General features: G+C 48.4%; 6 protein-coding genes; 4 read left to right on the top strand and 2 right to left on the bottom strand.

Moving 5' to 3' along the window:
* Positions 1 to 2,799: 2,799 nt before the first annotated feature.
* On the bottom strand, positions 2,800 to 3,898 carry GSTUM_00006842001 (uncharacterized protein). XM_002838992.2 has 2 exons: positions 3,780 to 3,898; positions 2,800 to 3,712 (listed from the first exon to the last, which is right to left on the bottom strand). Exons 1-2 carry the CDS (start codon positions 3,821 to 3,823, stop codon positions 3,094 to 3,096), a joined length of 663 nt encoding a protein of 220 aa, XP_002839038.1. The 5' UTR covers positions 3,824 to 3,898; the 3' UTR covers positions 2,800 to 3,093.
* Positions 3,899 to 4,735: 837 nt separating this feature from the next.
* GSTUM_00006841001 (uncharacterized protein) lies at positions 4,736 to 5,748 on the top strand. XM_002838991.2 has 2 exons: positions 4,736 to 4,865; positions 4,936 to 5,748. The coding sequence occupies exons 1-2, from the start codon at positions 4,841 to 4,843 to the stop codon at positions 5,643 to 5,645; spliced, it is 735 nt and encodes a 244-aa protein (XP_002839037.1). The 5' UTR covers positions 4,736 to 4,840; the 3' UTR covers positions 5,646 to 5,748.
* Positions 5,749 to 6,379: 631 nt separating this feature from the next.
* On the top strand, positions 6,380 to 8,529 carry GSTUM_00006840001 (uncharacterized protein; the record flags this gene model as incomplete). XM_002838990.2 has 5 exons in its annotated part: positions 6,380 to 6,604; positions 6,689 to 6,817; positions 6,888 to 7,010; positions 7,067 to 7,195; positions 7,247 to 8,529. The coding sequence occupies exons 1-5, from the start codon at positions 6,457 to 6,459 to the stop codon at positions 8,527 to 8,529; spliced, it is 1,812 nt and encodes a 603-aa protein (XP_002839036.1). The 5' UTR covers positions 6,380 to 6,456.
* An 847-nt stretch (positions 8,530 to 9,376) lies between these two features.
* GSTUM_00006839001 (uncharacterized protein) lies at positions 9,377 to 13,941 on the bottom strand (the record flags this gene model as incomplete). Its single annotated transcript, XM_002838989.1, has 4 exons — positions 9,377 to 11,952; positions 12,008 to 13,726; positions 13,787 to 13,831; positions 13,890 to 13,941. The coding sequence occupies 4 exons, from the start codon at positions 13,939 to 13,941 to the stop codon at positions 9,377 to 9,379; spliced, it is 4,392 nt and encodes a 1,463-aa protein (XP_002839035.1).
* Positions 13,942 to 17,840: 3,899 nt separating this feature from the next.
* On the top strand, positions 17,841 to 18,693 carry GSTUM_00006838001 (uncharacterized protein; the record flags this gene model as incomplete). XM_002838988.2 has 1 exon in its annotated part: positions 17,841 to 18,693. The coding sequence occupies one exon, from the start codon at positions 17,841 to 17,843 to the stop codon at positions 18,141 to 18,143; it is 303 nt and encodes a 100-aa protein (XP_002839034.1). The 3' UTR covers positions 18,144 to 18,693.
* Positions 18,694 to 24,127: 5,434 nt separating this feature from the next.
* GSTUM_00006837001 (uncharacterized protein) lies at positions 24,128 to 25,795 on the top strand. XM_002838987.2 has 3 exons: positions 24,128 to 24,582; positions 24,651 to 24,761; positions 24,833 to 25,795. Exons 1-3 carry the CDS (start codon positions 24,331 to 24,333, stop codon positions 25,619 to 25,621), a joined length of 1,152 nt encoding a protein of 383 aa, XP_002839033.1. The 5' UTR covers positions 24,128 to 24,330; the 3' UTR covers positions 25,622 to 25,795.
* Positions 25,796 to 26,874: the final 1,079 nt, after the last annotated feature.

Here is a 26,874-nt window from a genome sequence, read left to right as displayed (position 1 = left end):
GGACATACTCCCATCTACCGCAGCTTGTCCTGTCCGGACCAAAAGACGGACGGACTGGACGGTTGGAAACCTGAATTCAGAAAGCTACCGTAAACTCCCCACCATCGGGGATCGGGAACTTGGCGCGCTTATAGGGGGGTTTACGCAGCAGGAATTGCTAGACTAAGCCACAACAAGCTTAGTCAAGTAGGTTGATAGAGTTGCGAATACCAGTTAATGAGATATAGCAAGGTCAGCTCACCTAGGCTATACTGCGTCTGGAAAAACTATGGCTTATTTTGTCTCAGGTTGCTCAGATTAACGATGGTGGATTTATCGGGAGTTTACGGAGATAGCCCCTAAGTATTGTATATTTTACTAGGGACTGGTGTTCCGCTAGCAGGAGTTAGGGAATGAGGGAATGAATAAGGTAGTCACCATTCCAAATTCCATGCTACCATGCTTCTGCCTGCGCTACCGAACCCCCATTGCTGGTAAAATATACAATATTTAGGGGCTATCTCCGTATGGTATTGTTAGGGGAGAATAGAGGCACAGCATGGAGTTACGTGTTTCTACACGTATAGGGAGGAAGTTTCGTCATCAGTACTGGGAGTACTATGGGTAAGGGGAATACCCCTTTCATATAGTTAGTTTAGAGATAACTGGTAGAGGGGGAATGGAAGAAGAGAACACCTCTGGGGGCAGGGGAATGAAGTCTCTACGTTTATGAGAATTTCTGCACTCGTGCCAGTGATACTTTGAACCCATCAAGTATCCATCTCTACCGTCGGAAATAGCTCTCATTCTCCCCCTACCACTCTGCCCTCCTTTCTGCAGGCTTATTTGAGCTTGTTTTCCGTTGTGTGGAGAAGGCCGAGGATGGGTGAGAACTCACTCCCCTTAGAGATCCTAACAGCGACCACTTCCCGCATACACTAATATTGTGCTCAGTTGCATCCTGGATCATTAGATTTCCTTACTGCCAATACCCGAAAAGGACGCTTTGGCAAATACAGCCATTCACAATATCCGCCGGGGTTATCGGAAGCCACCGCAACCAATGGGGTGGGTTCCGTGCCGCAACACAGCGGACCCGGGGAACCCAACGGAGAACCCGGGTTGAAAGGTCACGACCCATTGGAAGGCTGGCTTGGAGGAGGAGATAAGACAGTCACGGGAGGAGACAAAGCAGTTAGGGGAGGATGCAAGGGTGTTACACTACGGTAGAGGGTTACCATGCTGCATCCTCTACAGAGTGCAGCCGTCGGTATTCAGATGCGATTTTTAGCTTTATTCCGGCGCAAGGAAAGGCTAGGAGGGGTGGGTAATCAGTCAGCAATTCACAAAGGAAACGACATAGCTCACCCTAGTGACGTGCTTACGGATATTTGCCTCTTTCAAAATGGACTTATCGACTACGAAGAAACCCTTACACTGATATAAGGTGTGGATTGGTGGGACACAGCTAAGCTGACAGGTATGCTATTTGATCGCTGTTCATTTGGATACTGCTATTCTTACTAATTTCCTTTACAGTATTTTTCCCATTGCACCTCCCTGCCTTAGCCGGAGTGTAGTGTATTGCAAGGGTAGACCCTTGATGGTCATCTTGAGGGAAGGTCCGGGAGCGGGTCATATGATATGGAAGATATGGTGGATTATTAGAGTGATTGTAGTGTTCGTTATAGATTATCGGGGGAATAAAGGTTTTCAAGAAAATATTTCTACAGTATAACTATGTCAATTATTGTATGGCCTAAATAGGAATGGTCGTAGTTTGAGGGAATTGTTTGATGATGTTTTACATGTATGTAGAATTAAAAGACCAAATACTGAGAGAGCCAAAAGAAATAGAGGTAAATCACAGTTTTTTCCCCTAAAAGTGGCGATTTAGAAATACTTTTTATGATTCTGTAATCCAGATCATTTGGTGTTTGGGGGACATCTGATTTCGAAATCATGATTGGAGTCTTTCACAATTTTAGGGTTTAGCATGTGACTTCAAAATCACCAAATCATGGTTTCAAATTCAAAATAATGGCCCCCAAACACTTTGTTAGTTTGAAAAGTTGCCTTGATGTTGATTCTGCCACTATTACAACACTCGGCGGGTCAGAGGTCTGCAATTGCCTAGTCCTAGAACCGTGGTTGGTAAAGGTTCACCAAAAACCTACAACGCTCGGCATGCCAGAGGTCAGCAATTTGGCCCATCCCAGCACAGTCCTTGGTTTTGTTCATTTACTCGCTACGGCGCACTGCGTAGCCTTGAGGGATGGTGTTCATCGAGGTTGAGGTTCGTTATCAAACCAGGTTGAGGCGAAATGCAGTTCGGGTCTAGAAGGGATGCTTAACTTATCATTGGGGGGCAGGGGAGTCAGACGGTATAGTGTGACACCAAGAATTGGGCTCCTTTTCCGCGCGAAAGACAAAATAGAGCGTACTGTTTCTGGTAGGTGGGCATTATGTGGTGCAAAGCTTCAAGTTGGAAAAATGCAGTTTTGTGGGGGCACCTTTAGTTACGGCATGGCTTCTCGATTTGGAATATTGGGGTTTTTGGGTTCAGGAACCGGCTGAGGATGTACAAAGGCAGAGGATGAGATGAGAGATATTTCCGCTGCTATATGGTTGGCTGGAGGCGTACGCTTTGTGGAGGCGGGGTCAATTCTTGCGCTTGTGTGAATTATAGCAGTGATGTCGCCGACTTGCCACAAGAAAGAGTCAAGTCAGTGGATTGATTTAGGCACAAGACCGGGGATCATCCGTTGCATTCAACCTAAGTTGTGGCATAAAGGCCCAAGGAACTCATAAAGAAACGCATCCCAACCTTGTCCAGTGTCTTCCAATCCTACAGCCCCCCCCCCTGGTGTGGAACCAGCCGCACATCCCCCCAAAATAAAAAAAGCAGGCAGAAAAGGAAAACACCACTAGTAGACACCAAAGAAAAAAAAAGAGAAATAACCGTCACGACAAATCCTCTCAATTTAGCCCAGCCTCCTGGGAGCAAGAGGGTATACCCCGCCACCCTTCACCGCAAGAGAGAGTACAAGGTGTCTTTATTATCAAAGAAATGGAGATCAATAACTCGCAGTCACAATACTCAGACCCTTGTCGTCAAGAAAGGGATGGCCTGGATCCTAAGCCTGCCAAATTCACAATCAATTCCTTCATGAACTCCGGCTGAGTCGACATAAGTCGAATAAATTCATCTCTCCCACGTAGAAACACCCATTTCCAAGAAGCAAATCGGGCGAGGAATTTTGGAATCGGGTCTGAGTCTGGGAGGTTGTCATAGACATACTCTATCATCGAAATCAGGCTGGTCGCATCAACCTGGTCTGTTACGTCGACCGTGTTGATTGCTAGGGAGAATTTTGACTTTGCGAGTAGTCTTAAGGTGGGTATGTTAAATTTGTCTGAGAAGACGTAGAGTTCAAGGTGCATGCGAAGTTTAGGCCATAGATTCACTTTTACTTGTGTCTGGATCCCCGCATGGGGAGGCGGTGTATTGTCCACGATGGCATATTCTCCAGTGTACGCCCATTCGGTAAAAAGTGTGACCATACCTTCCCCCTCTTCCGGGAAATGTATGGTGCCCTCGATGCCCTCTTTCATGTTGTTGTTGACGTGCTTGTCAAGCTCTGGGGATATGCTTGCAAGGAGTTTTTTATGCATCTCCATTTTTTTGCGATCTCGCCCGACGAACAATGTGACGGTCCCATCAAACATGAATCTAGTAAACAGGGGTTAGTATCGGGCTCAAGGGGCAAAATTTCGACAGCAGGGAGCATTGGTCTGACTCTTTGTACTTTGATGAGAGATTAACCATGGGACTCATTGACATGGCGAAATTAAGCAAAAGGCCTGGCCGGTAGTTGAGTGTGCTTTGAAGTGTGTCTTGAAGGCTGCGGGGGGGGGGGTGCGGGGGTGGAATCCAAGTGCAAATGCTGTGGGTCAACAGTGGGATGGTATATCAATATATATCCGCAAGGAGGAGCATTGTACGCCTTAAATTTTACAATGGGGTGGGAAACAGTATGACGAAGTCTTGGCTGCCAAGCACAACGATATTCTGTTAGCCACATTCACCATACTTTCCTCTACCTCGGTCGTACAAAGTGAGCTTACTCGAGTATGTTCGCCTTACAGTTTAGCCACAAAAGTGTGGCCCAACGGGTAAAAAATGTGTCTTCAGCTTGGCAGCGGGGCCGACAATCCCTCGTTCCAAGAGTTGACTGCTGCAAATACTCGAGAAGAGAATTTGTCGGGGCACTCCTCACAAGGGGGTTAGACTAAGAGGAACTTTTAATGACAACAGTTCAGCATTTATATGTCAGGTATATCTATCATACCTCCCTTGAGTTGCCCAGGCCGGGCGGTATTATAAGTTAGCCTACCTGCTAAAACCGGGTTTGAACCGTCTGTTGTTTGAGCTGCCCTATCATCGGGTAGGAGGATAAAAACACCTCTCCCAAATAGGGCCTCCAATTGTTAATTTCTAAGCTTCCCATGCCATGCACCATTAAAGAAGAAGAAGAGAGGTGATTTCTTATTTGTTTCGATTCATTCGAAGCAGTTTTGAGAGTTGTTCGGCGGAGTGCAATACTTGTACTCATCCGTGTCACTCGCCGCAGCAGTCTGTGGTCGGTTCTAAGGGAGGAAAAGTGTGGGTCCGATCTCCCGGGATCCTTAGGTGGGGCTATTATGGTGTCAGCACTCTTGGGAATCACCAATATCCAACATCCCCGAGACAAAAGCCTCTCTACAAACTCCCCGCAATAGCAAAAGCCTCTTGTACTCTAAGATCACATCCCTAAAAAGGGACAGAAAATCCGTCGATTCGACAGAAATTCAATTCGTCATGGTGAACGTCTTAGTTCTAGGAGGTAATCTACATTGAACGCCCCCCCTCTCCCGCCCGACGTTCTCTCATGAATTAACCAACCCCACTCCCAGGGCACGGTAAAATCGCCCAAATAATCTCTAAAATCCTGGCGCAGAAAGGGCACCAAATCACCTCTGTCATCCGTGACCCATCCCAATCCTCTATGGTTGAATCTCTCCAGAGAAACGTTGCCCCGCTAGTCTCCTCCCTGGAAGAATCCACTCCATCCAGCATTCGAAAAGAGATGGAGAACATCAATTGGGTCGTCTGGTCCGCCGGTGCTGGGGGTAAAGGTGGTCCTCAAAGGACCAAAGCCGTTGACGAGATCGCCGCGAAGAAGTACATCGATGCAGCAGTGGAGACTCCGTCCGTCGATACATTTTTAATGGTGTCAGCTTCGGTCGCGAGAAGGGTGTCGGCAAGTTGGTGGGATGAGAGTGGTGTTGAAACTTATAAGGGCGGCTGGGATACTATTGGGGCATATTGTGAGGCCAAGACTGCCGCTGATGAGTATCTATACGAGGTTGGGAGGAAGTGGGGGATTAGGGATATCTGCCTCAGGCCCGGGAGGTTAAGTGATGACCCAGCGACCGGGTTGGTATCCCTGGGGAGGTGTAAAGCTACTGGAGAAGTTGCGAGGGGGGATGTGGCCGACGTAGCGGTTAGGCTCTTGGAGAGCGATGTCGTTGGGGGATTGTGGATTGATATGATTGGTGGGGATAAGAAGGTTGAGGAGGAAGTATCAAGAGTTGTTCGGGATAAGGTCACTGCGAAGGAGTGATAAAATTGGGTAGCGCGCTTGAGCAAGCTTTACCCCTACTTCCCTCACGGACATTTTCGACGTAGATTACCGCCATTAGGGGCTATTTAAAGGCTTAGACTAAGCTACATTCTGAACATATATAGGGAGGCTTCTAGGGCTTCTAACTGTTAGGATAAATACGGCCTCCAGTCGTGTAAGATTTGCTCAATCGACGGCACAAAATGAGTCCTTATTAACCCATTAGACAATTGACGAAATAGTCTACAACTGGAATCGTAGTAGCACTTCGAGATGCCGATGATTTACAGATAGTTGAACGCTGGACCGCAGGGACTGCCTCCACGGATCGCCTAACGATCATTAAAGACCTCATAGCGCACTGCACAGCTAATGCGGGGAAGCAAATGCCTCCCTTCCCCACACAGCTCATGCCCTCAAACTTACTTTCATTTGGTTGCTCCTTATTCGGCTCGGTTCCCAGCCAACACGCCCTGGTCGATTATTCGTCTCGTGCGGAGCCGGTATCACTGGCGGATGAAAGAAAAATGTGGAACTGCTACTCCAATGCGAGCCTGTGCCATTGATCACCCCCAGTTGATACAGGCTGTGATAGTCTTCTCTAATCGTCAAATGTGGGGAACCGGCAAGTCCCGCCATTCCCGCCGAGCCTCACACCCCATAAGCGGTCCGTGCGCGCAAATCTAGATGATGATTCCCCGCTAAGTTACAGCCCAGACAAAACTTGTGCACCAGCAAGTAATAGTCTAACAAAACCTCAACCTCGCCTCGGAATAAGAAATCCACGAGCGGTAGAGTGGAATCCGGCAAGATGAGCACAGTCGATACAATAAATACCTTATTGGAGGACACGAGAAACGACGTTGCTGTCATCGTCTCGATATTGGAGAGGTTGAAAGCTGAAGGGGGGAATGGGTTTGTGAAAGGGGCTGAGAAGTGTGGTGATGCTTGTCGGCAGGGTAAGCTCACCCTGCCGGCTTTCTCAAAATTACCAAGGAAGACGTTTTATATGGGTGGGGGGGCTAACCGTCATGGTGTGGTAGCCGAGTGGAGGCAGATATTGGGCGACAGCGGGATTTTGGGATTCTTCCTGGATCAGCTGGACAAAGAGGTTGAATTTCTGCTCGGCCGACAGATATTTCGGGTTATTGCAAATTCGATTGCTGATAATGGTATGGACTTGGGTGCTTCTGGCGCTGCCGTGTATGTGTGAGGGTGCTGAGAGACAATGGCGGTGAACAGACGGAAACCGGCAGAGGTTGATAGACCACCCAACTGCTCTCAAGACTGTCCTTTCTCTTGTTAGCAGCGAGGACTTGTCTATGTTTGCCACAGCGACATTGCAAAATCTTACTCTTGATAATGGTAACTTACCCCTTTGACTGATAGAAAGACTGAGACAGGCTCTAACCCTTGAGGAGAGGTTGCACAGCTGAAGGTTATTGAAGCGGGCGGAGTAGAGGTGCTCATGGAACTAGTCGGCACCAGAGGTGATGGTTCAGTAGATATTCAAGTTTCCCTCCGAGTCTTAGAGCTCTTAGTACCGCATGGTCCCTCCATCCGTCCGTCCCGCCATTCTTAATCATTAACACAATCAATAGACACCGCGAAACAAGTCACCCCCCCGACATGCATCAGACCCCTCCTCTCAAAACTTTCCACTGAAGTCACCCCCATAGATGACCGCATCCTCCTCCTCACAATCCTAACCACTCTACTCACCCACTCACCCCTGCAACTCGCCATCCTAGAGCAAAATCAATTCCCCCTCTTCCTCCAAGTCTTCGAAATGACCCACTCTCTCCTCTTCGACCCAGCCCTCGACATAACTGACCGCAAACGCCTCTTCTCTGCCAAGTCCCCACTGATGGACAATATAGCTGACATTTCCTGGAAACCCACGTTCCTGGCCACATACCCACTCTCGTCCGCACCCATTGCCAAAATCCTCACCTGGCTCTCCGCGAGCAACGAACCACACCGCTACGACAAAGTAATTGCCGCATGCCTAGTCTTCGGAAACGTAACGCAGTCCACAGAAGTATGTCGGGAGCTGATACATACTTACGCGCTCCACAAGACACTATTTTCAGTGATTCACCGTGCAGTGGAGGGGTATGAACAGAGCAAGAAAGATCTCGAATCCCTCCCAGCAGAAGTAAAACTGGATAGCGCCGGCGCTGGGAAAGGTGGGATATACCTCTCCCTCCTGCACAGCGCAATAGGCGTCCTCAGGAACTTTTCCGTACCAAAGAGCGAGAAGGCCATTCTCGTCGATGCTGGCGCGCTCGATGCCATCCTAGCAGCAGTAGGGATGGAAGGCGTGGGCGTCGGTCAGGTTTGGTATTCCGCTGTCGGACTGGCGCGACTATTGTGTGTTGATTGCGTAGAGAATTGCAAGAAAATCACCTCCCCCCTCGAGCCTGGAGAAATAACCTGTCTGGAGAAATTACTACAAACATACACGCAGGCAGAAGAACTTCCCACAAAAACCGAAATCGCCCGCATGATTGTCAGCATCCTCCGCTGCCTCTCCTCATTGCCTGAAGATCCACCTACCGCCTACCATCTCGGTCTGGCACGTCCTCTGTGGGACATGGTTCTGCAGGACAAGTGGGTTGTTGTTCGCAGCGAAGGGCTGCTGGGGTTGGCTCTATTGGCAAAGGGCTCCGAAGCGGGGGAGCTTTGGCAGGAGTGGGGGGACAAGGAATGGGAGGTTGTGGATAAACTTGACGGGAGGGATTTGGAGAATGTCGGGGTGATGATTGTGAATCTTAGGAATGGGGAGTGTGCAGACGTTATTGCGGGGAACAAGAGGGTAGAGGGATTGCTGGGAAAGTGTCTCGCTGGGAAAATGGCCGAGGTGCAGGTTGAGGAGGAATAGGTTTCATAACTGTTGGAATGGTATCATGTGTTATCACTCGAGAATCTGTGGGATGTATCGTTGAGAACGGAGGAAGTATGATCGGACCAAAGGTTTCGCACGCAGAAGCGGAAGGGCCCGAGAAAGCGAAGGCAATTGTGTTTAATGAGTATGGTGTGCACAGTTTAGAGTAAAGTGCAGTGTCATAAAGCCGATAACAAGAGCCAAAGTGATTATGTTGAGGGTGAGGTAATGAGTGAAAAAGGAATAGAAACGGAAGGAAGGAAGGAAGGAAATCCGTGTGAAGAAAAAAAGTCACCGGTTCCCCTTCGTATTATACCATACCAATGCAGACATTTCCGTAGTGCAATAATCAACGGAAGGGTAAAAGGTATAAGAACCAGATCAAATAAAACGTCTCGTTCGACACCCCGCCCCACCCAGAAATTTGCCCAACCCAAACGCCCTTGAGAGTCCACCAAACTCTCACAAAGAGTATTACCAAAAGCCTGCATACAAACGCGTGGGATTTTTGCTGAACCCTCGAAGCCATGTGTTGGTGGGAGGTATCCCATTCCCGGAATATTATTAGTATACCTTTTCGTAATAATTATGAGGCTCCATACGGCATTCAAGTCCTGTTCACGCCAGTTTTATCGTACAATCGTAAATAATCTGTCTTATAGGTGGTATTGATTGGGGTGCTTTGGCGGTGCACGGTCTGGATTGTGGCGGTGAGGAAATATATTTTATTTGATGGGAGGTCGGATATTGTGCTTTCGTTGTACTTGAGACATCTACGTGGGATAAGTCAAGACATCTACAGAGAAATGGTGGAAAAGACAAGAAGAAAAAGAAGAAAAAACAACTAAATATCCAACGGCCCATACCCCCTCTCCCTCACCCCCTCCTGAACGGCATCAATCAACTCCCCGACCACGCCTCTCCATCCCTCATCCACCACCTCCTCCCCAACCCCGTCCTCCTCCTCCCGAAACCCCTCCTCGACAATCCTCCTAAAAATCCTACAAGCAGTACTAGCCTTCTCCATATTCAGCTCGACGACAACGAGCCTCTTTAGGAAGCCCCGAACAAGATCTACATCCTTCCTGTCCGGCTGCCCACCTTTTGCCGCCGCGAACCACCCCTCCATCATACTCCTGATCTCAGTGATATTCCCCACGGGAATGCGCTCAGGGCCAAGGTAGCGCTGGCGATCCAGCGGGGGAAGAACGGTTGCATTTGCGAGACGCTGCTGCAGCGCGGCGGCTTCACGCATGGACTTCTCTTGCAGGGCTAGGTGTGCTGTATGGTGCTTTCGAGCTTCGGAGATTACGTCTTGCTGGGTCTCCGCGTCGAGCGTTTCGAAGAGGGGTTTGTTGACCTGGCCAGTTGTGAAGAGCCAAGAGGAAACATCGATGCCATTTGCGTCGAGGATTTTCTTCGCGGCGGGAACAGGGGCGGCAGCAGAAGGCGGGTTGGCAGCGGGGGGGAAAAGGCTTTTTTGCTGTTGTTGTGCGGACATTGTTTTTCGGCGTTTGGTTGGTGTTGGTGGGCCTTTTTTGGACCAGGGGAGGTGGCGGCTTTTGCGTGGGCTTTGTGGGGGCGCCGAACGAAGGAGTTGTGCTGCTGCTGGAGGAGGAGGGGGGGGAGGGCGTTGTTGCTGCTGCTGCTGCTGGCGGTCTTCCTCTTGCATAGCAAGATAAAGGGCTTTATCCTCCTTCGACATTTCCTTCCATACCTCGGCATCGACTTGGGAGTTCGGGAGAAGATCCAACTCTAGGTCGTCCACTTTGCCCGTTTCTTCTCCTGGCCCTTCGTGCTGTCGAAGCAACTGCGCCTCCGCCTCTTCTTCCCCAGCCCGCTTTTGGCGCGCAGCTTCCTCCCGTATGCTCTGTCTTATTTCCTCTAATACGTCAGGGTCCACCTGAGAGGGTATGAGAAACTGTGACATGGGTGGACTATGTGGAGGTGACGGTGGCTGGGGCCTTTGGGCTGGGGGTTGTGGTGGTTTCGGCTTCTGCACCTGCTCCTTCCTTGGTCCCATCTTCGCGAAGGAGTCAAGAAGTGTGGTGGGTTTGGGCTTGACATAGGGTACAAGTCGGGGTTTCTGCACTGGAGGAGGTGGAGGTGGGGGAGGTAGGGGAAGGGGCGGGGGAAGGAAAACATGATTGTCGTTCCTCTCTTCACCAGCTCTCTTTGAGAAATCGAGTTTTGTCTGACTACTGTGTGCCTTGGCAGTTTCAAGATTTGCAGCACTGAGTCCAATACCTCTGAGTTCCCCGGGGGATATTCGAAAAGACCTCAACATCGCGACTGTCTCCTTCCCCATAATTTCCTTTTCCGAGGTAGCGGCTCCTAGAGAAACACTTTTGTTAACTGTATCGCAAGACCCATGTCCGAGGTGCTTCGAAGTCATCATTGGCGCACCGGCGGCCCGCTTCTTGACCTGCAGATATAGCTTTTTCGCCTTCACTCTTTCCTTCTCCATCCTGCGCTGAAGCAATCCCGCAACATCCATTACGAACTTATCTGCCTGGTCCTGAGTAACAAAGCGAATGCCATAGTTGACGTCAACAGAGATAGTTTTCCTCTCAGAAGCATCTTGACCAACAAGCGTATCGTCGATCCCCCGACAATACCTCCACAACTTCTCACCCGTCTTCTCACCCAGCTCTACTTTCAACCTCTCCCTGCTTATTCCCTTAACCAGACGGACTGTATCAGCCTTGAAATGCTCCTCGACCTTCTTAGTAATGTTGTGACCAAAACCGGGCAAGTCCCGAACTCGTGTATCGTCCAGAAACTGGTCGATCTCTTCCTCCCTGACAATATACATTCCCGCAGGCTTCGCCTTACGCATCGCCAGTTTCGCCAGGAGCATGTTTTTGCCTATTCCAATGGATACTTCGCATCCGCCGGTTTCCTCCCGACATCTGTTCCGGATGGTCTGTGCGATCTCAAGCGCTTTTGTCTCCTCCTCTTTTGCCCCATGTAAGCCAATGTCGCAGACAAGATTACTGACATCGAGGAGAACCTCGTCGACACTGAGTGCTTGAACACGCTCTCCGTTTATCGAGAGAATAACGCCGTAAAAGGCCTTGCTCGCCTCCTCGTACTTTTCAAAGTCGTAACTTAAACAGACCAGTTTTGGGCATAGTTCTTTTGCTTGTTTCATCCACATTCCATTCTTCAGTCCGAAAGCACGAGCGGCGTAGTTACAACTTGCAATTTCCGAACTGGTACTATTTATAGAATTTGCATGGGTGATAGCGACAGGTACACCCTTAAGGTCGGGACGATCACGCGTGGATACAGCGGCAAAGAAACAGTCAAAGTCAACGTGTAGGACATACCGCCGCTGCCGAGCCTTGACCACCGACTTATGTTGTGAAGATTTAGCGGCGGCGAGAGCTTGCATCTCTGCCCTGAGTTCTGCTTTCCCTACAATTCTATGAACAAACATTTCCTGACAACAATGCGGGGAACAAAACCTTACAGTTGCTGAGGTGGTGGAGCCGACTGTTGTCGAAATACTTTTCGAGAAAACCAGGGTCAAGGGCTGATGACGCTCTGACATTTGGATCTGCCAGCAGCGTAGCGTTGAATTCCTCGGCCGTCATAACCCTCTCATTGGGTATTTTCTTCGCAAGCGGGGATTCGCCCTCTTCACGGTCTAGCGTTCGCTTTGATGGCCTGGTGATTGGGGATGGTTCTTTCTTCACGGGCGGCGATGGTAACCTGTTCTCAGAAATGTTTGATTCTCGTGGAGTACCCTCCTCTGGAGAGCCCATTGACTGTTTGGTGTCTAGTTCAATTGGAATATTATTATCTTCAAAGCTAGACAAGTCTTCCTCGATCATTCGCTGCCCACCCAAGGGCGGTGAGCTTGGCATCGGCAAAGAGCTGGTTTGTGATGGAGGCGCTATAAATGTCTCTTTGATGAACGAAGGATCCTTTTGTGTGTCATCATCACCATCACCACCATCACCACCACCAACACGATCAAACTTCCAGCTTCTTCTCGGTGACATCAATGTTGAGTGGGATTGGTCCGGAATCTCAACACTAACCTTTACTTGAGGACCAAGGTGAGGATGATGGCTTCCGAGATTCTCCTTTTGAGACAGAGCTGAATTATCTGTAGAGTCAGAAGTAAAACTTATAGACTCTGGTTTCAAAAGTTCCGGTGTTTTCTTTGCTCCTAGAATTTTGAAGTCATTCACCATTTCTTCCAATTCTTTCTTCCCCAAATCTTCTTTTAAGTCCCTTTCGAATTCCCACGTGGACTCCTCATTAGAGTATCCTCGCCATTTTACTAGATATTTTATTTGCCCACGCCGATTCTTAGGCTTGGCACCACTTGGATGTCGCTTTCGGCCAATGATGCACTCCGGTTCGTATGCTAGTTTGCCCTTAACAATCCCAGCAGGTGAAGGCGGTCTACCTAACTTTGGTTTAGGCGATTTAAGGTTATCAGCTCCACCAACAAAGTTTTCAAGATTTGAAGAAGGAAAATTGACCAATCCCACAGGAGACACTATATATTCTCCTTCATCCCCTTCAGGTGGACTCGGTTGATGCGAAGGTGGCGGGTCCACCCCATTGTCATACACCCTACGCTCTACCTTCGCATCAGATGCTTCCTTTCCGCTCGAAGGCGGACGTTGGTATGAAGGAAAAAAATCATCATCCCACTCTTGCTCGTCGGACGGAGGAATAACAACATCCCTCTCGAACCTAGATTTTGGTTTTTCGAGCGATAGTGCAGAGCTCTGCTTGTAAGAGCTGGGTTCTCTTAAACTATTCCTTTTCGTAATAGCTGGACTTCCAGGACTCTGATAACCCAATTTTGTCTGATTCTTAACATCATCCAACAGCCGGTAATCTCTCCAGGGTAATAACACCCCAGCAGCGACACTATCCACAATCCACTCCGGTCGGACAACTTTATATTGTGAGAACTCTACCTTCTTTTTCAGCGTAAGGTTCGACGCAATCATATGCGTGATGTTACTCTTCTTATCCATGTACTGTAGAAATACCCCACCGTACTGGACAATAATCCGGTGAAGGTCTATCAAAGATGGGTTTGTATATCCGTTAACCGACATCACAAGGCCACGAAAAATCGGCGGAGCGTCCTTAACTATTGAGCGAAGATGCGCATCTGAGTTCTGTAGTTTTGCCCGCTTATTTTTTGCGTACCTGCAAATGACTACTGTTATAAAGTGAGAATATAAAACGCGGAAGAAAAAAAAATACCCCCGATAATTACCAAATTCTGACGCCTCATATTCGTTACCATTCTCTTCAAAGCTGTCTACACAGATCAGTGAACGCCTCCTTCTACGAACAAAGAAAAGAAAAGAAAAACTCACGAGATTCCAACTCCTTGGCAAGCCGCTTAGCCTTCTCGTCAGAGCGAAACATTATTCATTAAAAACGCATATAATGCGGCAGGGGTATGAATGACAAAATAAAAGTGGAGCTGTCGAGTTGTCGATGTTGAAGGGTGATGGTGGTTAGAGAAAGTGAGGAAAGACATGTATGGTGGGGGGGAGGCTCGTTGGGGAGACGCGACTTTAATGTGTGTAACATGGGATGACGCGACTTTAGTGGCATTGCGCAATAGGGTCAGGGGTGTCAGAGATGATCTGAGTGTGTGAGGGTGAGTGTGTGTGCGTTGTACTTGTTCTCGCAAATGTTTTGTGAGTGACCATCTAGTAAAGGGGTACATTGTACTCGAGTACAAGTACTTGTGAGGAAAAACCCGTTTCGCCCTATGGTACTATCTGTGCAGCACCGCAGCACCTGTTCCGGAGAAAGAGGGATTCGCTTTTATAATTTACAAATATCATACCCTCCGCCGAGAACACCGGAAAAACGATAGAGCTTACCATAGGATAAGTAAGACACACGGGCTCGGCACTGTGCTTGAATGTACTATCATAGTACAAGTATGTATGATATGTCCACTGCGAGGCCTGGCAGCCCTCAAACTCGTGTTTTGGGCCGGGTAACCACGCTACGCGCCCCGATGTTGGTCGGCAGGTTCCATTATGACCAATGATTCCCCATCATCCCTAGCAATGACAAACCCTTCAGTCAGTTAGGTGGATGCTAAAGTGCGGGTGCGAATAGACTAGTTTCAGTATCGTATTCCGTATGATACCTCGATTAGCAGTCGGAAGAAGTTGAGTTGCCGGTTGCTCCCGATTCGACCTTTTTGCCGTCACCATTTGGTTAGCCTATCTACTGCGGCCGCGGGTTGGCCGCCAGGCGGCATCCAGACCGCCGTAGTCCCTTGTTTGTTTGTGTTTCTTTTGTACCTAACCAGCTTCCCGATCTTAGGGTTACCGAGTGCGCGCAGGCGGTATGGTATGATACATACCGGTACCGCTACTGCCCCCGACAAGTGACCACATGCACAAATGGGTGGTGTCTCTTTTTTTGTGCCGTCACGTTGCATGAATAAACATAATAATATGATATTATCATACCAGTAATGAACGTCACCAAATCATCCTCACCACTCATCACTCGAACATCTCAATCCGGTTGGGTCTGCCTATGATACAACTTGCAAGGGCTATGTCTCTTCTTTTTGGGAGTGCACCCGACTTTTGTCAACCCCCCCGTACCGTTCTAGGGGGATCGATAAAAGTCGGGTGTTCCAAATATCATAGATATGTGGCATTTGTATGTATCATGGACTATCATAAACCAGATTGGAGATCTCGAGTGATAACTGGCAAGAATTTTGGTGAAAGCCAAAAAGGAGAGGTAGGACTTGCTCGCTCGAGCAACACGCTGGATCAGGACTTGTGTTACGGTATCATACCGCGCAAATACCCTTACACCCGAGTACATACATACATACATACATACATACATACATACATACATACATACATACATACATACATACATACATACATACATACATACATACATACATACATACTTACATACATACATACATACGGTACAGTTACCGGGTTCGGCCCGTTTGATTGTCCGTTCATGGGATCTTGCATTTCCGCGCGTTCCCGCATCCGACTGGAAGCAGCAATTGCCTGTAATGCGGGGGGCGGGGACAGGTCTGCCGTTGGCTTTCCGGAGGCGGCCCAAGTGGTGCTGGTCGTGCTCCACCGCCGAACGGCAGAACCGAGGAGAGAGTGTGTGGGATTTTGTGACTTTTGGGATCTAGGGACAGGGGTTTGGGGTGATGGGGCAACGAGAAGATATTTACGGGTTGGGATTCTAAGGTTCGCGGAACGAGATAGTCAGAGAAACCAGTTAATTCCATTTTGCATGTACCGTCTATTATTGTCCTCTAAACGTCCAATTCGTAAAAGCACCAGTAAAAACAAGAGACATCCAACTAAACAGAAATCTCTGAACTTCAAAACTTTACCTAACACTGAACTCGCCATTCCAAGCAAAACGGCGGTGAAACCTTTTTCACCCACCCCATTTAAATACACTTTTTTTGATCCAAATCACTAGTACACTAGACTCGCGCAGTGGCCAACTCACAACAACAAGGTTATTTATTCCGCGGGGCTGATGAGGTTCTTTGGCACACTCTCACGGTCCAGGTACCCGACGTCAACGGCCGACTTCCACAGGCTCTCGAACATTTCGTTGTACATAGAGCAGCCCTTCCCGCCCTTCTTAACCTTGCAAGTGAGGGCAAACTTAATCTCGGGGTCCATATCCTCGATAGATTCGTATCCCTTAAGCTCCATGACGCTCTTGAAAAGGACACAGTACTTATCCTTTCCACGAAAACCCAAGATACCGCCGACTCTAGTAGTGCAGCTGTTAAATCGAACGCCAAGAGCGCAGTAAGCCATGTATCTCTCCAACGGGTCAGTGATCTTGCGAGAGATCTGACGTGGGCACAACTGCTCGACGTAGTGGCTCCTCTTCTTATCTTGACCCACGCCCATTCCCTTCCAGACAGACTCGGTGTCCTGTCCCCAGGAGCCGCAGAAGCATGGGAAATTCTTTGCTGGGCAGTTCTGATTGGTATCGCAGAGGGTGTTCCAACCGGTGACCTGGGTGTTCCAGTTATGGCGGGAGAAGCAGATCGGAAGATGGAAGATGCCTGGGAAGGAGGGCTCAGCGAGCGAGCTGAGGCCATCCGGTGTGGTTTTGAGGATATTGCTCAATGTGTTTCCACTTTCCCCACGCTTAAGCCCTTGAAGCTGGGATAGGACTGAAGAGGTAATTATGTCCTGTGCGCGAGAGCTTTGTTAATAGACAAGCGGAGAGGGAACATGGAGGAACTGACCTTGGCAGTAATATTGAACGGAGGTTCATCCAATTTGTCCATACCCTTGGGCTCCTTGCTGCGGGACATGTGGTCAAAACTGCGCTCACTCCATCTATACATGTAACAAACATAATCCTCAACGCATGCCTTGAGATTCTGGGGCCCGGTGTTATCCCGGTCACACAGGCTTCTTGGCCCGGGAGTGTCTTTTCGAGGGTCGCTACGCTTTTGGGTATCCTTGGTACAAGAGATATAGAGTTTATTTCCATCAAAGCTCAAGTCGAGCATTCTCATGAAGATGTTCTTGGCAATTCTCCTGCAAGGCGATGGGGTCAGCATTGTCGGAGGGGGGGCCAAAACTGATCTGAATTCTTACTCTACTGGATCTGCGCTTCTCAGCTTAGAGACATTTTGCTTGTGGCTCAAGGGGAGGTAGTTTCCGTAGGATATGAGCTTTGAAAGTTTTGTTGCTCCTAAATTATTTGTGCGTTAGAATTACTCGCCGGTTCACAAAGTATTCGGACATAAAAATGCCAAAAATTGGTACTTTGCCTGTCCCAAGCGAGAAGTATTCGAAAATAGGGGTTCGCAAAATACCAGGGTATAGACGTCAGTGATGAGATGGACAGGCCACAGTTGTCCAAGGACGTATCTGTGCATGGGGTGAGAATCTGTAAAGCAGCGCTCACTCAGGATTGTCTTGCGGGGGCATCTTGTGAGTAGAGATCACGCTGCTTTACATATTCCCCCAGGCCACCCGCCCACCCTCCCGTCCGTCTCGTCACTGACGTCCATGCCCTAGCACTTGGCAAAAAGTCCGCGCCTGCATGAGCCCAGAGACAAAATCACGACTCATATTTTCGAATACTTCTTGCCTGGGACAAGTACGCCCAGATTCGAGAATCTTGGCACCTCTATTTCCGGATACTTTATGAATTGGCGAGAAATTTGCCCTGTGACTAGAAAATAAGAATAGGAGGATTGGTTCAATTGCTTACCATCGGAGCCAACACTTCTTCCCCTGAGGATTTCTTCGACAGCCTTCGCAATGCCCGTTTTGGCTCGTTCTGCGACTTGCCGAGGAACTTTGGCTGATATGTCCACCCCCGAAATCATAGCATCCCCAATACCGCTGAGAAGATCCTCGAGAACCGAGTATCCTGATTCCCTGGATACATCGAGCTCGCCTGCATTAATTGACCGGATGAGTGCACCAAAATCCAGCACGAGATGTTTCGCTCTCTCGACGGTCTTTCCATGCCACCCTTCGGTCGATGTGGATGAATCCTCCAAAACTCGGCCCGCAGCATCAGAGCGTGGTAAATCGAGATCGGAGATACTTATTTCATAGCTAGGGTCAAACAGTTTATCCCATTTGAACGGGTTATCCCCGCCCTCGACCATCCCATAAACTTGAATGGCACTTTCATAATCTCTGATTGCCCGGGCCTGGCCGGCATCAGCTCTCTCCGAAACCTTCTCAACAGGATTCCATGGCGCAGCAGCGACAACGGCATGACGGAGAACTTCCAAGAAGAGTTGTGCCTCCGAGCGAACAAGATCTTGAGCACTTAATGCTGCGAGGCCAGATTCCGCCTCTGGAATTTGACTAATCATAGAGGTAAGTCTCTCAGGGATTTGAGAGAAAGAGTCCTATTGCGTTACGTTAGGGCCGGCAGCGTGTGTTAATATTGCCCACTTACATGCATGGCTCCCATAACCTCCGAAAATCCAACGGAAGCGGCCAGGGCGAAGTAAACCTTCCTTCCCAATTCGATATCCTTAACATTTTTCAAAACATCACTACAGGCAATCCTGCATTTTCTAGCCGAGAAATTTCCACCACGAAACGAGCAGTCCAGGTTGGCACCATCCCCAAGATACTTCTTCGCTAGGGATTTGAAGAGGCCGTCCCTCTGATAACTAGAGGTGAGTTGATTGTCCTTCGAATAGTCTCGCAAGAAGTTATCGGTTCCCGATATCCAATAGTTCTCCAATGTTGGCTGGAACTCACGCGACTTGCAGATTTTGGGAATAAGATTGTTCCCATCACATCCGATGTTCAGAGCAAGACAATCAGTCTCTATGGACTGCGGGCTCAGTGGAGCGCCGTTGGCAAACCCGATGTGAAAGACAGTGCCCAGGCACAGTATAGTATAGGTACTAATTTGTCGCATTGTGTTGCGTCACCTGTCTAACGAGAAAGTTCAGCAGAGACAGCAAAGTTCGGGGAGAAGGGGGAAGAGCAGCACGGTGAGGGAATTGGCAAAGAGGTAGCCACGGAGTGGTATTTATCGTGCTTTTATGGAGGAGGACACGTATCTGCACTAACTCTTTAGAATACAAGATCGTATCCAATTTTAGGGTGCGTCTGGTTGCAACGCAAAACCTTCATAATGACCCGTGTTAAGAGTTTTGAGGGAAAACTCCATTTCGGGGCAAGGTGGCATGTCCGGTCAGCGAGAAACAGAACAACTAGAGGGTTATCAATAGTGTTGCTAGAGTTTGTCCCTCGCATCGACGGGCCATGAAACCCCCGACAAATCGGGGTCATCAAGCCTTAAACGGGATTTGGATGGGTTCGGTATGGGTTCATTTTCGTTCAATAGAGCAACCAATGACATGGACCATCCGTCAAGAAGGCTTGAGTAACTGAAAACGGCTCAAAGGTCAAAATCTTACTCACGCGGCCGAGTTGAAGTTGCGCACCCAAGGCTAGTAATGATTGTCGGGCAAATAGGGATAAGTGTGACGTGGTTGATGAAGTGCTCGATTCAGCACTATTACTCAAAAGCCATGCCCGATTTCACAATGTTTTCCTTCCTCAGATTATTTGACCCACAGGTTTGAGTTTGATCGTTAACCATGGCATAGTACTGAGTCTAGTGCTTTATCAATTACCCCATACTTATCTCTATTTGGCTTGACCATCATAACCAGCCTCAGGTGAGCAACTCCAACTTGGCCGCAAGAGTAGTTATCGGGTATGGGGGTTAGTGATTAGATGGGTAGGAGTACAGGTGGCCGAGGACATATCGACATATTCCCGCCCCATGCGAAAATGTCTTCGGCCACCCGTACCTTGTTTGTCCCATCACTAACCTCCATACCCGAGCACATACTCGAGTACGATACTCGTCCAGAGCAAGAAGTATCCGAAACAGGGGATTCGCAAAATATCTCAAAAAAGTTCGTGCGTATCCGAGTACCCATACAAACACACGACTCTCGTATTCGGACACTTCTTGCCTGGGACGAGTACGATGAGTGAGCTAACAAGCTTTGACTCGGATTGTCAATCTCATCCATGCCAGCTAAAGTCTACGGCAGATTGGTTCTGTTCGGATTGGGATGGGGTTTTAACCCAATCCACGCTAGTATGATGTGATAGAAAAAGTCCATCCCAAACTTATCCAAATCCCATCCAGGGTTTCAGGCCCCTAATATCGCGCTTCTTAACCAGGTCGCCTCAAGAGGCTATACGGTAACAAATCCCCGAGTGTCTTGAAACCGCTCTTGGTAAAATAAAAAACCTCAGGCGCACAGCCACAAAACTGTACCCCGATAGAAGCATAAAAGAGTTGTGGGAGTTGACATTCAGGGCCCTCAGTTCCAGGTCAGAACGGTTAATCTTCAACCTTAACGGAGCATCACATACTATCACTCGCCTTAGCACTATCGTGAAAATGCCAAGCGTGGTTGTTGGAGCAATACCACGTTTGTCATACCATCAAGGTGACAGGGCAAGCGAGATAAGGGTCCCTTGGCTGGGCTTTGCAGAGGGAAAAAAAAAATATCGACCATGATAACGAAATGGTGAATTATTCCCTCGGTAAGAAATACCATGAGCGCCTTTCCCAATTAACTTATACTTCCCGAGTCGCAAAGTTCGAGGCCACGCTTAACCTCATAAGCCCTCTGTGTCAACCAAGCCCATCATAATACTGTATATGTATAGGACAAACGCACATTATCGGGACACGGCTGTAACAATAAATTCAGAAAAAAAAATAAAAGAAAAAAAAATTGGTATAGATGCATGATCCGATACAAATCTAAATTTGGCCCTAACCGCTCATAGAGGTTCATGGAATCTACGGTGGGTGGAGCTTTGTGAATTGGGAAGTGGAACAAGTCTTTTCGAACCCGGGCGGGAGAAATAAGGCGCTCCGCATCAACTGCTGGCTCGTTGATGGGACTGAGATACCAATCGTATAGATTCCACGATAGAGAGTTTGCGCAGATAGACCTAGGTGGTCTTAACGCAAGTTAATGACAATGTTTTGGCCACCTTGGTCCCTTGATCGTATGATACCTGGTAGAAGTGTAAACCGTGGAATTGGACCTGGAATTGGGGGGTCCCTAAATTCCAACTTCCATGATACAGTACCCGTTCATCAGGTATGATTCCACAGCCGTGCTCATTGGGTATAATTTTATCAAGAGCGGTTTACAAGGTAGCTTGTTTGATAATCTGCCACTGTGTGACCTCTTGAAGGAACCTAGTTTAAGAAACAAAGCCATTTATCGGAGATTTCACGGCCCTCGATGAAAGGCACAACCTCTGGAAACAACTATTGATAACCCCCGCCCATGCCTGGCTGCACAAACCCTCTAATGTCGTGCTTCCCAAACCGGTTCTTTCAATACGTAATACGGTATCCAATTCTCAAATATCCTGTAAACTACTCTTGTTAAGATTATACTTGAGGAGTGACGCCTCAAAATAGCACCCTAATGAGAACATAAAAGTACGGTAGAAATTGTCATTTAGGGTCCTCAACTCCAGACCCGATTCCTACATATCCATCATTGAGGATTATTTCGGTGCCCAGAATTGCTGAACATTTTCGGTTGGGCCGTCCCGATTATTTGTTTCCGAGTGAGATCGTATGAACGCCAAGTGTGGTTGCGCTGTATGATATAGCAAGGGCACGTTTTTCACACCATCCAGGGACAGGGCGAGCGAGATACGGGTCCCTTGAGCGGGCAAAGGGAAATAATATCGACCATGATAGCAATGATGAAATGACGAATTACCCCCCTTCGGTAAGAACTACCATGAACGCCCTTCCCAATTATAGAGCGAGCTTTTCCCAGCCTGGGCGGTAAAAACAAGGTGTTTCTATATCGTTTACTCGCTCATCGATGCGACCGAGAGATCCATGGTGTAGTAAAGATTCTGTAGTACCATACCTTTTCACTCGAGATATCCTGGGGGCAGGGCTCGCCTCATATCGAACATCCCCCCCCCCTACGGTATCGTACCATACTCGAGTATACAGGGAGCGGAGTCATATCGTACCCATCCACCCCTATATTTATATCGGAGGAACTATGGCCGAGACCGGCTTCTACCTAAAAGGGTAATAACACCACCTATTCAGGTAAAATCGCCTTGGATTCTCGGGGTCGGAGACGTTCATAACCGGGTCACCATTGGAGGACCTTAGTCGTACAGTACCCCCCCAACCCAAGTACCGTATTCCTCTAGACCTCAAGCTAAAACTCCGTGAAATTAGGTATACGAACGAAGGGATACCAGGTCACCGGAGACAGGATAAGAGAATGAGCGGTGTTTCGGAATTTATTGTTATGGTGGAGGGAGATACCCCCGGATACCGATACACGATACCGACACTCGAGTACAAGTACAGTACAGCAGCTAGTCCACATATCTAGCCGAAGCTCAGAAAGGGCACCAAAGGCTTCCAAACCCCTCAGGAACATCTGCCATATAAATTTACACGCTGGGATTTCTATAGGATGAGATGCCGGTGGGCGGCCTCCAGGGCTGCGCCCGGATAGCAAAATCTAAGGAGGAAACTTTCCAGCGGCTCCTCCGGATGAGCTGTGGCAACTATACTGCATAGAATACGACCATAAGTGTGCGGACTGTTTTGGCGGCCCGGAGAGAAGGTTTGATAATATCTTCAGTCATACCGCCCTCTTCACCTAAATTAGCTTGGTCGACACTAATGCACCTCTTAGCATCTTATAAGATGAATCTTCCTCCGTACTGTACAACTGCGCCCGTAAAGTTCTCATACCCTTCCTTGTATCTCAAGAATTGTACCTACTAACAGCGAGAGAACAGGAAGAACCTTTTGGATAATTTTTTCCAGATATGCCTCTCGGGGCACTGTAAACTTTTATCACAATTTGTTTTTCTGAATAATGAGAAAGAGATGTTAGCAGAGCATTCCCAAGGGCGAGGGGTACTTGGAAGAGTATGAGAACTTTACGAATGCAGCTGCACTCTGCGCCTCCGGTTCTCTCATCAAGACTACCGATCAGTATCTATCAGTGGTCTGGGAGGCTATAGGTTACCGGTATCCACCGATATCCTATTGAACCCAACTTAGGGAACAAATGGTCTGCTTTACCAGCGTTGCTGAGCAGCCCCTTAGTACCGAAGTATGTATTGCACCGGAGGTTGATAAAGATCATCCCCGCGCCGATTGATAAACCCGAGCCCAGACCCCGCTGTTCCGATGATTCTCACTCGGTGTTGAGTTGCTAGTTAACTTCAATTCATGATTAGTCATCTCGCGAGCGAACCTATCGTCCTCTCTACGAGAAGACATCACCGCAAATTCCCAATTCCTCCCTCGGAAGGAAAAGCATGGGCAAACAAACCCATTGTCCCCAAAAACCCAGAAGTCTGACTCACACTTTCACACTTATGACGTTCCTTTTCTCCGATTCCTCCCAAATTTCGAACAAGAAACAAGCCAAGTCGGGGCGTTGCAACCAGTCCGGCGCCGGGAGCACCCGACCCTTGGCGCCGAATTATTATCGAAGCGAACGCCAAGACGTCCCGGAACGGAAATTATTTTCTGAACTGCATTTTGGAGTTCTGGAACAGCGCTAGAAGGTGGGCGTTTGTATCATAACTTTTCTTTTTTGACACCGCCGGGGAAAAGCCCTAGTAATTGTGGCGAGGGAGGGAGTAAACTGGGATGAATGCTCTCTATGGAATGAGTTGAACCGGGTACGAGCGCTCGCAAGAGGAGGACCTGTGTTACATGCTCTCGTTCCGTTTACTGCAGGGCTTTGGCTGCATGACTAAACACTCGACGTCAGTAAGATCAGTATCCATCCAGTGACAAGGGGGGAACTGAATTCTGTGCTCGAAAATTACACGGCGTGCTATCGCGGGGCTGTAGGGTAATTTACGCATAAAGAGTTTTGAGGATGTCAGTGCACTTCGATCTATTGGTTGGGTTGGTCACTCGAGCGCGGAACCCTTGTGCAGTCTATGATACTACGGTGCTGGTGGTCAGCTTGGGCCACTCCGGGCCTCCCTTCTCTTACCTCACTTTACCACTCCAACCAACCAATCGGCTCGCCTAGGCCCTGGCTCCGGCCGTGAGGGCTGGTTTGGGGTTTTTCTTTCTTCCTTCTTTTCCCTGGATTTTTTCTTTTTTCTTCTTTGATGTGATATAAAACCTTGAGATCCCTCCCACCACTGAGGCCTTGTTTGTACTCGTGCACTCAAGTCTTTTGAGAACAAACACTTTTGTACACTTTACGACATGCTATCCGCTACGACTATCAGAGCTTCGGCGCCTGCTATCCTAGCTACTAAACATCTACCCCTTGCTTCGGGGATTCGTGTTGCCTCCTGCGGACTTCTTCATGGTGTTCAGACGAGGAAGTTTACGGGATCTACGAATTCCTTTTTTCTGGCGACGACTCCGAAGTCCAAACAGGAGAGGCCACTGAAGGCGTTTAGGGAACGCTCATTTCCTCATCCTGTTTACACGGAGGCGCAGATGAATGATATCGTGAGTTTTATGCCCTTTTCTTAGGCAAAAAGATCTATATAATATTGTGAAGGCTAACGGATTTCTAGAAAATCGCCCATCGCAAAGCAAAGACCTGGGGAGACTGGGTCGCTCTTGCTGCCGTTCGAGTAATGCGTAAATGCTTCGACTTAGCAACGGGCTACAAACATGACTCAGAGGTACTCACGCCTCTCCCCTCTTCATCCGGAACTAATAACTAGAAAACAAATCCCACTAACAACCCAATTAGATAGCCTCGGGCAACAAAACGCCCTACGGAACTAATGCCTTCCACATGACGCCACAGAAATGGTTGGCAAGGTTCATATTCCTCGAATCCATCGCCGGCGTGCCAGGAATGGCAGCAGGCATGATCAGACACCTGAACTCCCTACGCCGTCTCAAGCGTGACAACGCCTGGATCGAAACCCTCCTCGAAGAAGCGTACAATGAGCGTCTCCACCTACTCACATTCCTGCACTACCGCCAGCCGGGACTCTTCATGCGGACCATGATCCTCGGCGCACAGGGCATATTCTTTAATCTCTTTTTCATTTCCTACCTCGTATCCCCGCGCACCTGTCACCGCTTCGTCGGCTACATCGAGGAGGAAGCCGTGATCACGTACACCCGAGCCATAGCGGACATCGAGAACGGCCGCATCCCGGAGTGGGAGAACCTACTCGCGCCGGATATCGCCATCAAGTATTTCGGCTTGGGGCCGGATGCGAATATGTTGGAGCTGTTGAAGGTTATTAGGGCGGATGAGGCGAAGCATCGCGAGGTCAACCACACGCTGGCGAATTTGAGTCAGGACGAGGATCCGAACCCGTATGCCCTGATTTATGAGGATGGTAAACCGCATCCAACGAAGGGGCTAGATTTCATGAAGCCGGAGGGGTGGGAGAAGGGGGATATTGATGGTGGGGTTGTGGAGGAGTACATGAAGCCTGGAAAGGAGTGGAAGACTGGTGGGAAGCCGTCTGGCGGTGCTCCTACTGGTTCCGGTACTACTACCACTACCTCTCAAGTAGCGTAATCCTGCACCCATTTCTTTTGTACAGATTCCCTTTGTCAAACCAGCGCAAAAGTCGTTCGTTTTTTAATCTCCATTCCACTGTATTTTCTTATCTCTATACCGCATTTCGTCCTTCTCCCCCCTTCAAATTTAAATACTATAATCTCAGTACAATAAACTCAAATTCCACCACCATTATACCTCCTCTTCTCAAACCCCCCTCCCTGTCCTTCAGAATCCACCGATAGAACCTCCCTCTCCGCCCTATCCAACCGAACAACATGAGCCGCGGGCGGCCCCCTATCCAAATCCTTCAAGAAGGCCTCAACCTCACTCTCGCTTCCCTGCGCTTCGCCCTCAACTTTCCCGTTCGGTAAGTTCTGCACCCAGCCCGTGAGCCCACGGGCCGTGGCGCGCTCGATCGCGTACTTGCGGTAGAAGACGCCTTGGACTTTACCGTGCGCAAGGAAATAGACCTTTTGGCAAAAAAAAAGTTAGTAGATATGTGCGAAGCGGAGGGGGGAGGAACTCTTTTGGTGGTCATTGTTCGTGGTTGTGGTTGTGGTGCAGGTGTGATACGTCATGAGGCTTAAATGGAGTTTTTGTCCCTTGAAAGAGGAAAGGGGAGATCCCCGCCTTGGCTTTTTTTTTCTTTCAATTTTTTTTCTTCAGGGTGGATGGATAGGGGTTTGGTTTTGTGTTACCTGATTATTATTGTAATTATTATTATTATTATTAGTAACTACCATAGAATTCCGGAAATAAGGCGCATCCCGAAATAAGGTGCATCTAGCAATGGCTAGTAGTATAAGGCATAGGGGACTGATCATTTCCTAAATCATAATACTGATAAAGTAAGATGTAGATATGTTATAAACAAAACAATATGAGGTTGTTGAGCTTTCAGGTTGACTAGTTTCCTCTGTGTTCCTACCTAGGTAATATTAGACTTCAATATCTATATGTGCAATAGATGGTTCGGGCTCGGAAATCTATACCAGAATCTCTTCAGCCAATATACCCTTTTTGTCTAGAATCTCCAACAACTTTCTCCAATTATCCTCCTGTAAGACCCCTTTTCCAGTTTCCTGATTCCCCCGTTTCCCAATCTCTAGATTGTAGTTAAGTCCAAACTCTGCCATAAAATCAATTGCTAGATTCGGTAAATCTTGAATTCTAATCAACTGGTCCTCAGAGCCGTCGGGCTGTAGGGAAATTCCAGTATCATGAAAGGATTTCTTGATAAGATCTCGGTGTTGTTCATGTAACTTGTC

The sequence above is a fragment of the Tuber melanosporum genome (assembly GCF_000151645.1).
Source record: "Tuber melanosporum whole genome shotgun sequence assembly, scaffold_3, strain Mel28".
Classification (NCBI taxonomy): Eukaryota; Fungi; Ascomycota; class Pezizomycetes; order Pezizales; family Tuberaceae; genus Tuber; species Tuber melanosporum.
The sequence above is the reverse complement of the archived record's forward strand: the minus strand, read 5'-3'. Positions and strand labels throughout refer to the sequence as shown.

Coding starts and splice junctions, on each gene's coding strand:
- GSTUM_00006842001 (XM_002838992.2), bottom strand. CDS start 3,823: ATGTCAATGAGTCCCATGGTTAATCTCTCATCAAAGTACAAAGA. Junction 3,713..3,779: donor CTCTCATCAAAGTACAAAGA/GTCAGACCAATG, acceptor CCTGTTTACTAG/ATTCATGTTTGATGGGACCG.
- GSTUM_00006841001 (XM_002838991.2), top strand. CDS start 4,841: ATGGTGAACGTCTTAGTTCTAGGAG. Junction 4,866..4,935: donor GAACGTCTTAGTTCTAGGAG/GTAATCTACATT, acceptor CCCCACTCCCAG/GGCACGGTAAAATCGCCCAA.
- GSTUM_00006837001 (XM_002838987.2), top strand. CDS start 24,331: ATGCTATCCGCTACGACTATCAGAGCTTCGGCGCCTGCTATCCTAGCT. Junction 24,583..24,650: donor AGGCGCAGATGAATGATATC/GTGAGTTTTATG, acceptor ACGGATTTCTAG/AAAATCGCCCATCGCAAAGC. Junction 24,762..24,832: donor GCTACAAACATGACTCAGAG/GTACTCACGCCT, acceptor CAACCCAATTAG/ATAGCCTCGGGCAACAAAAC.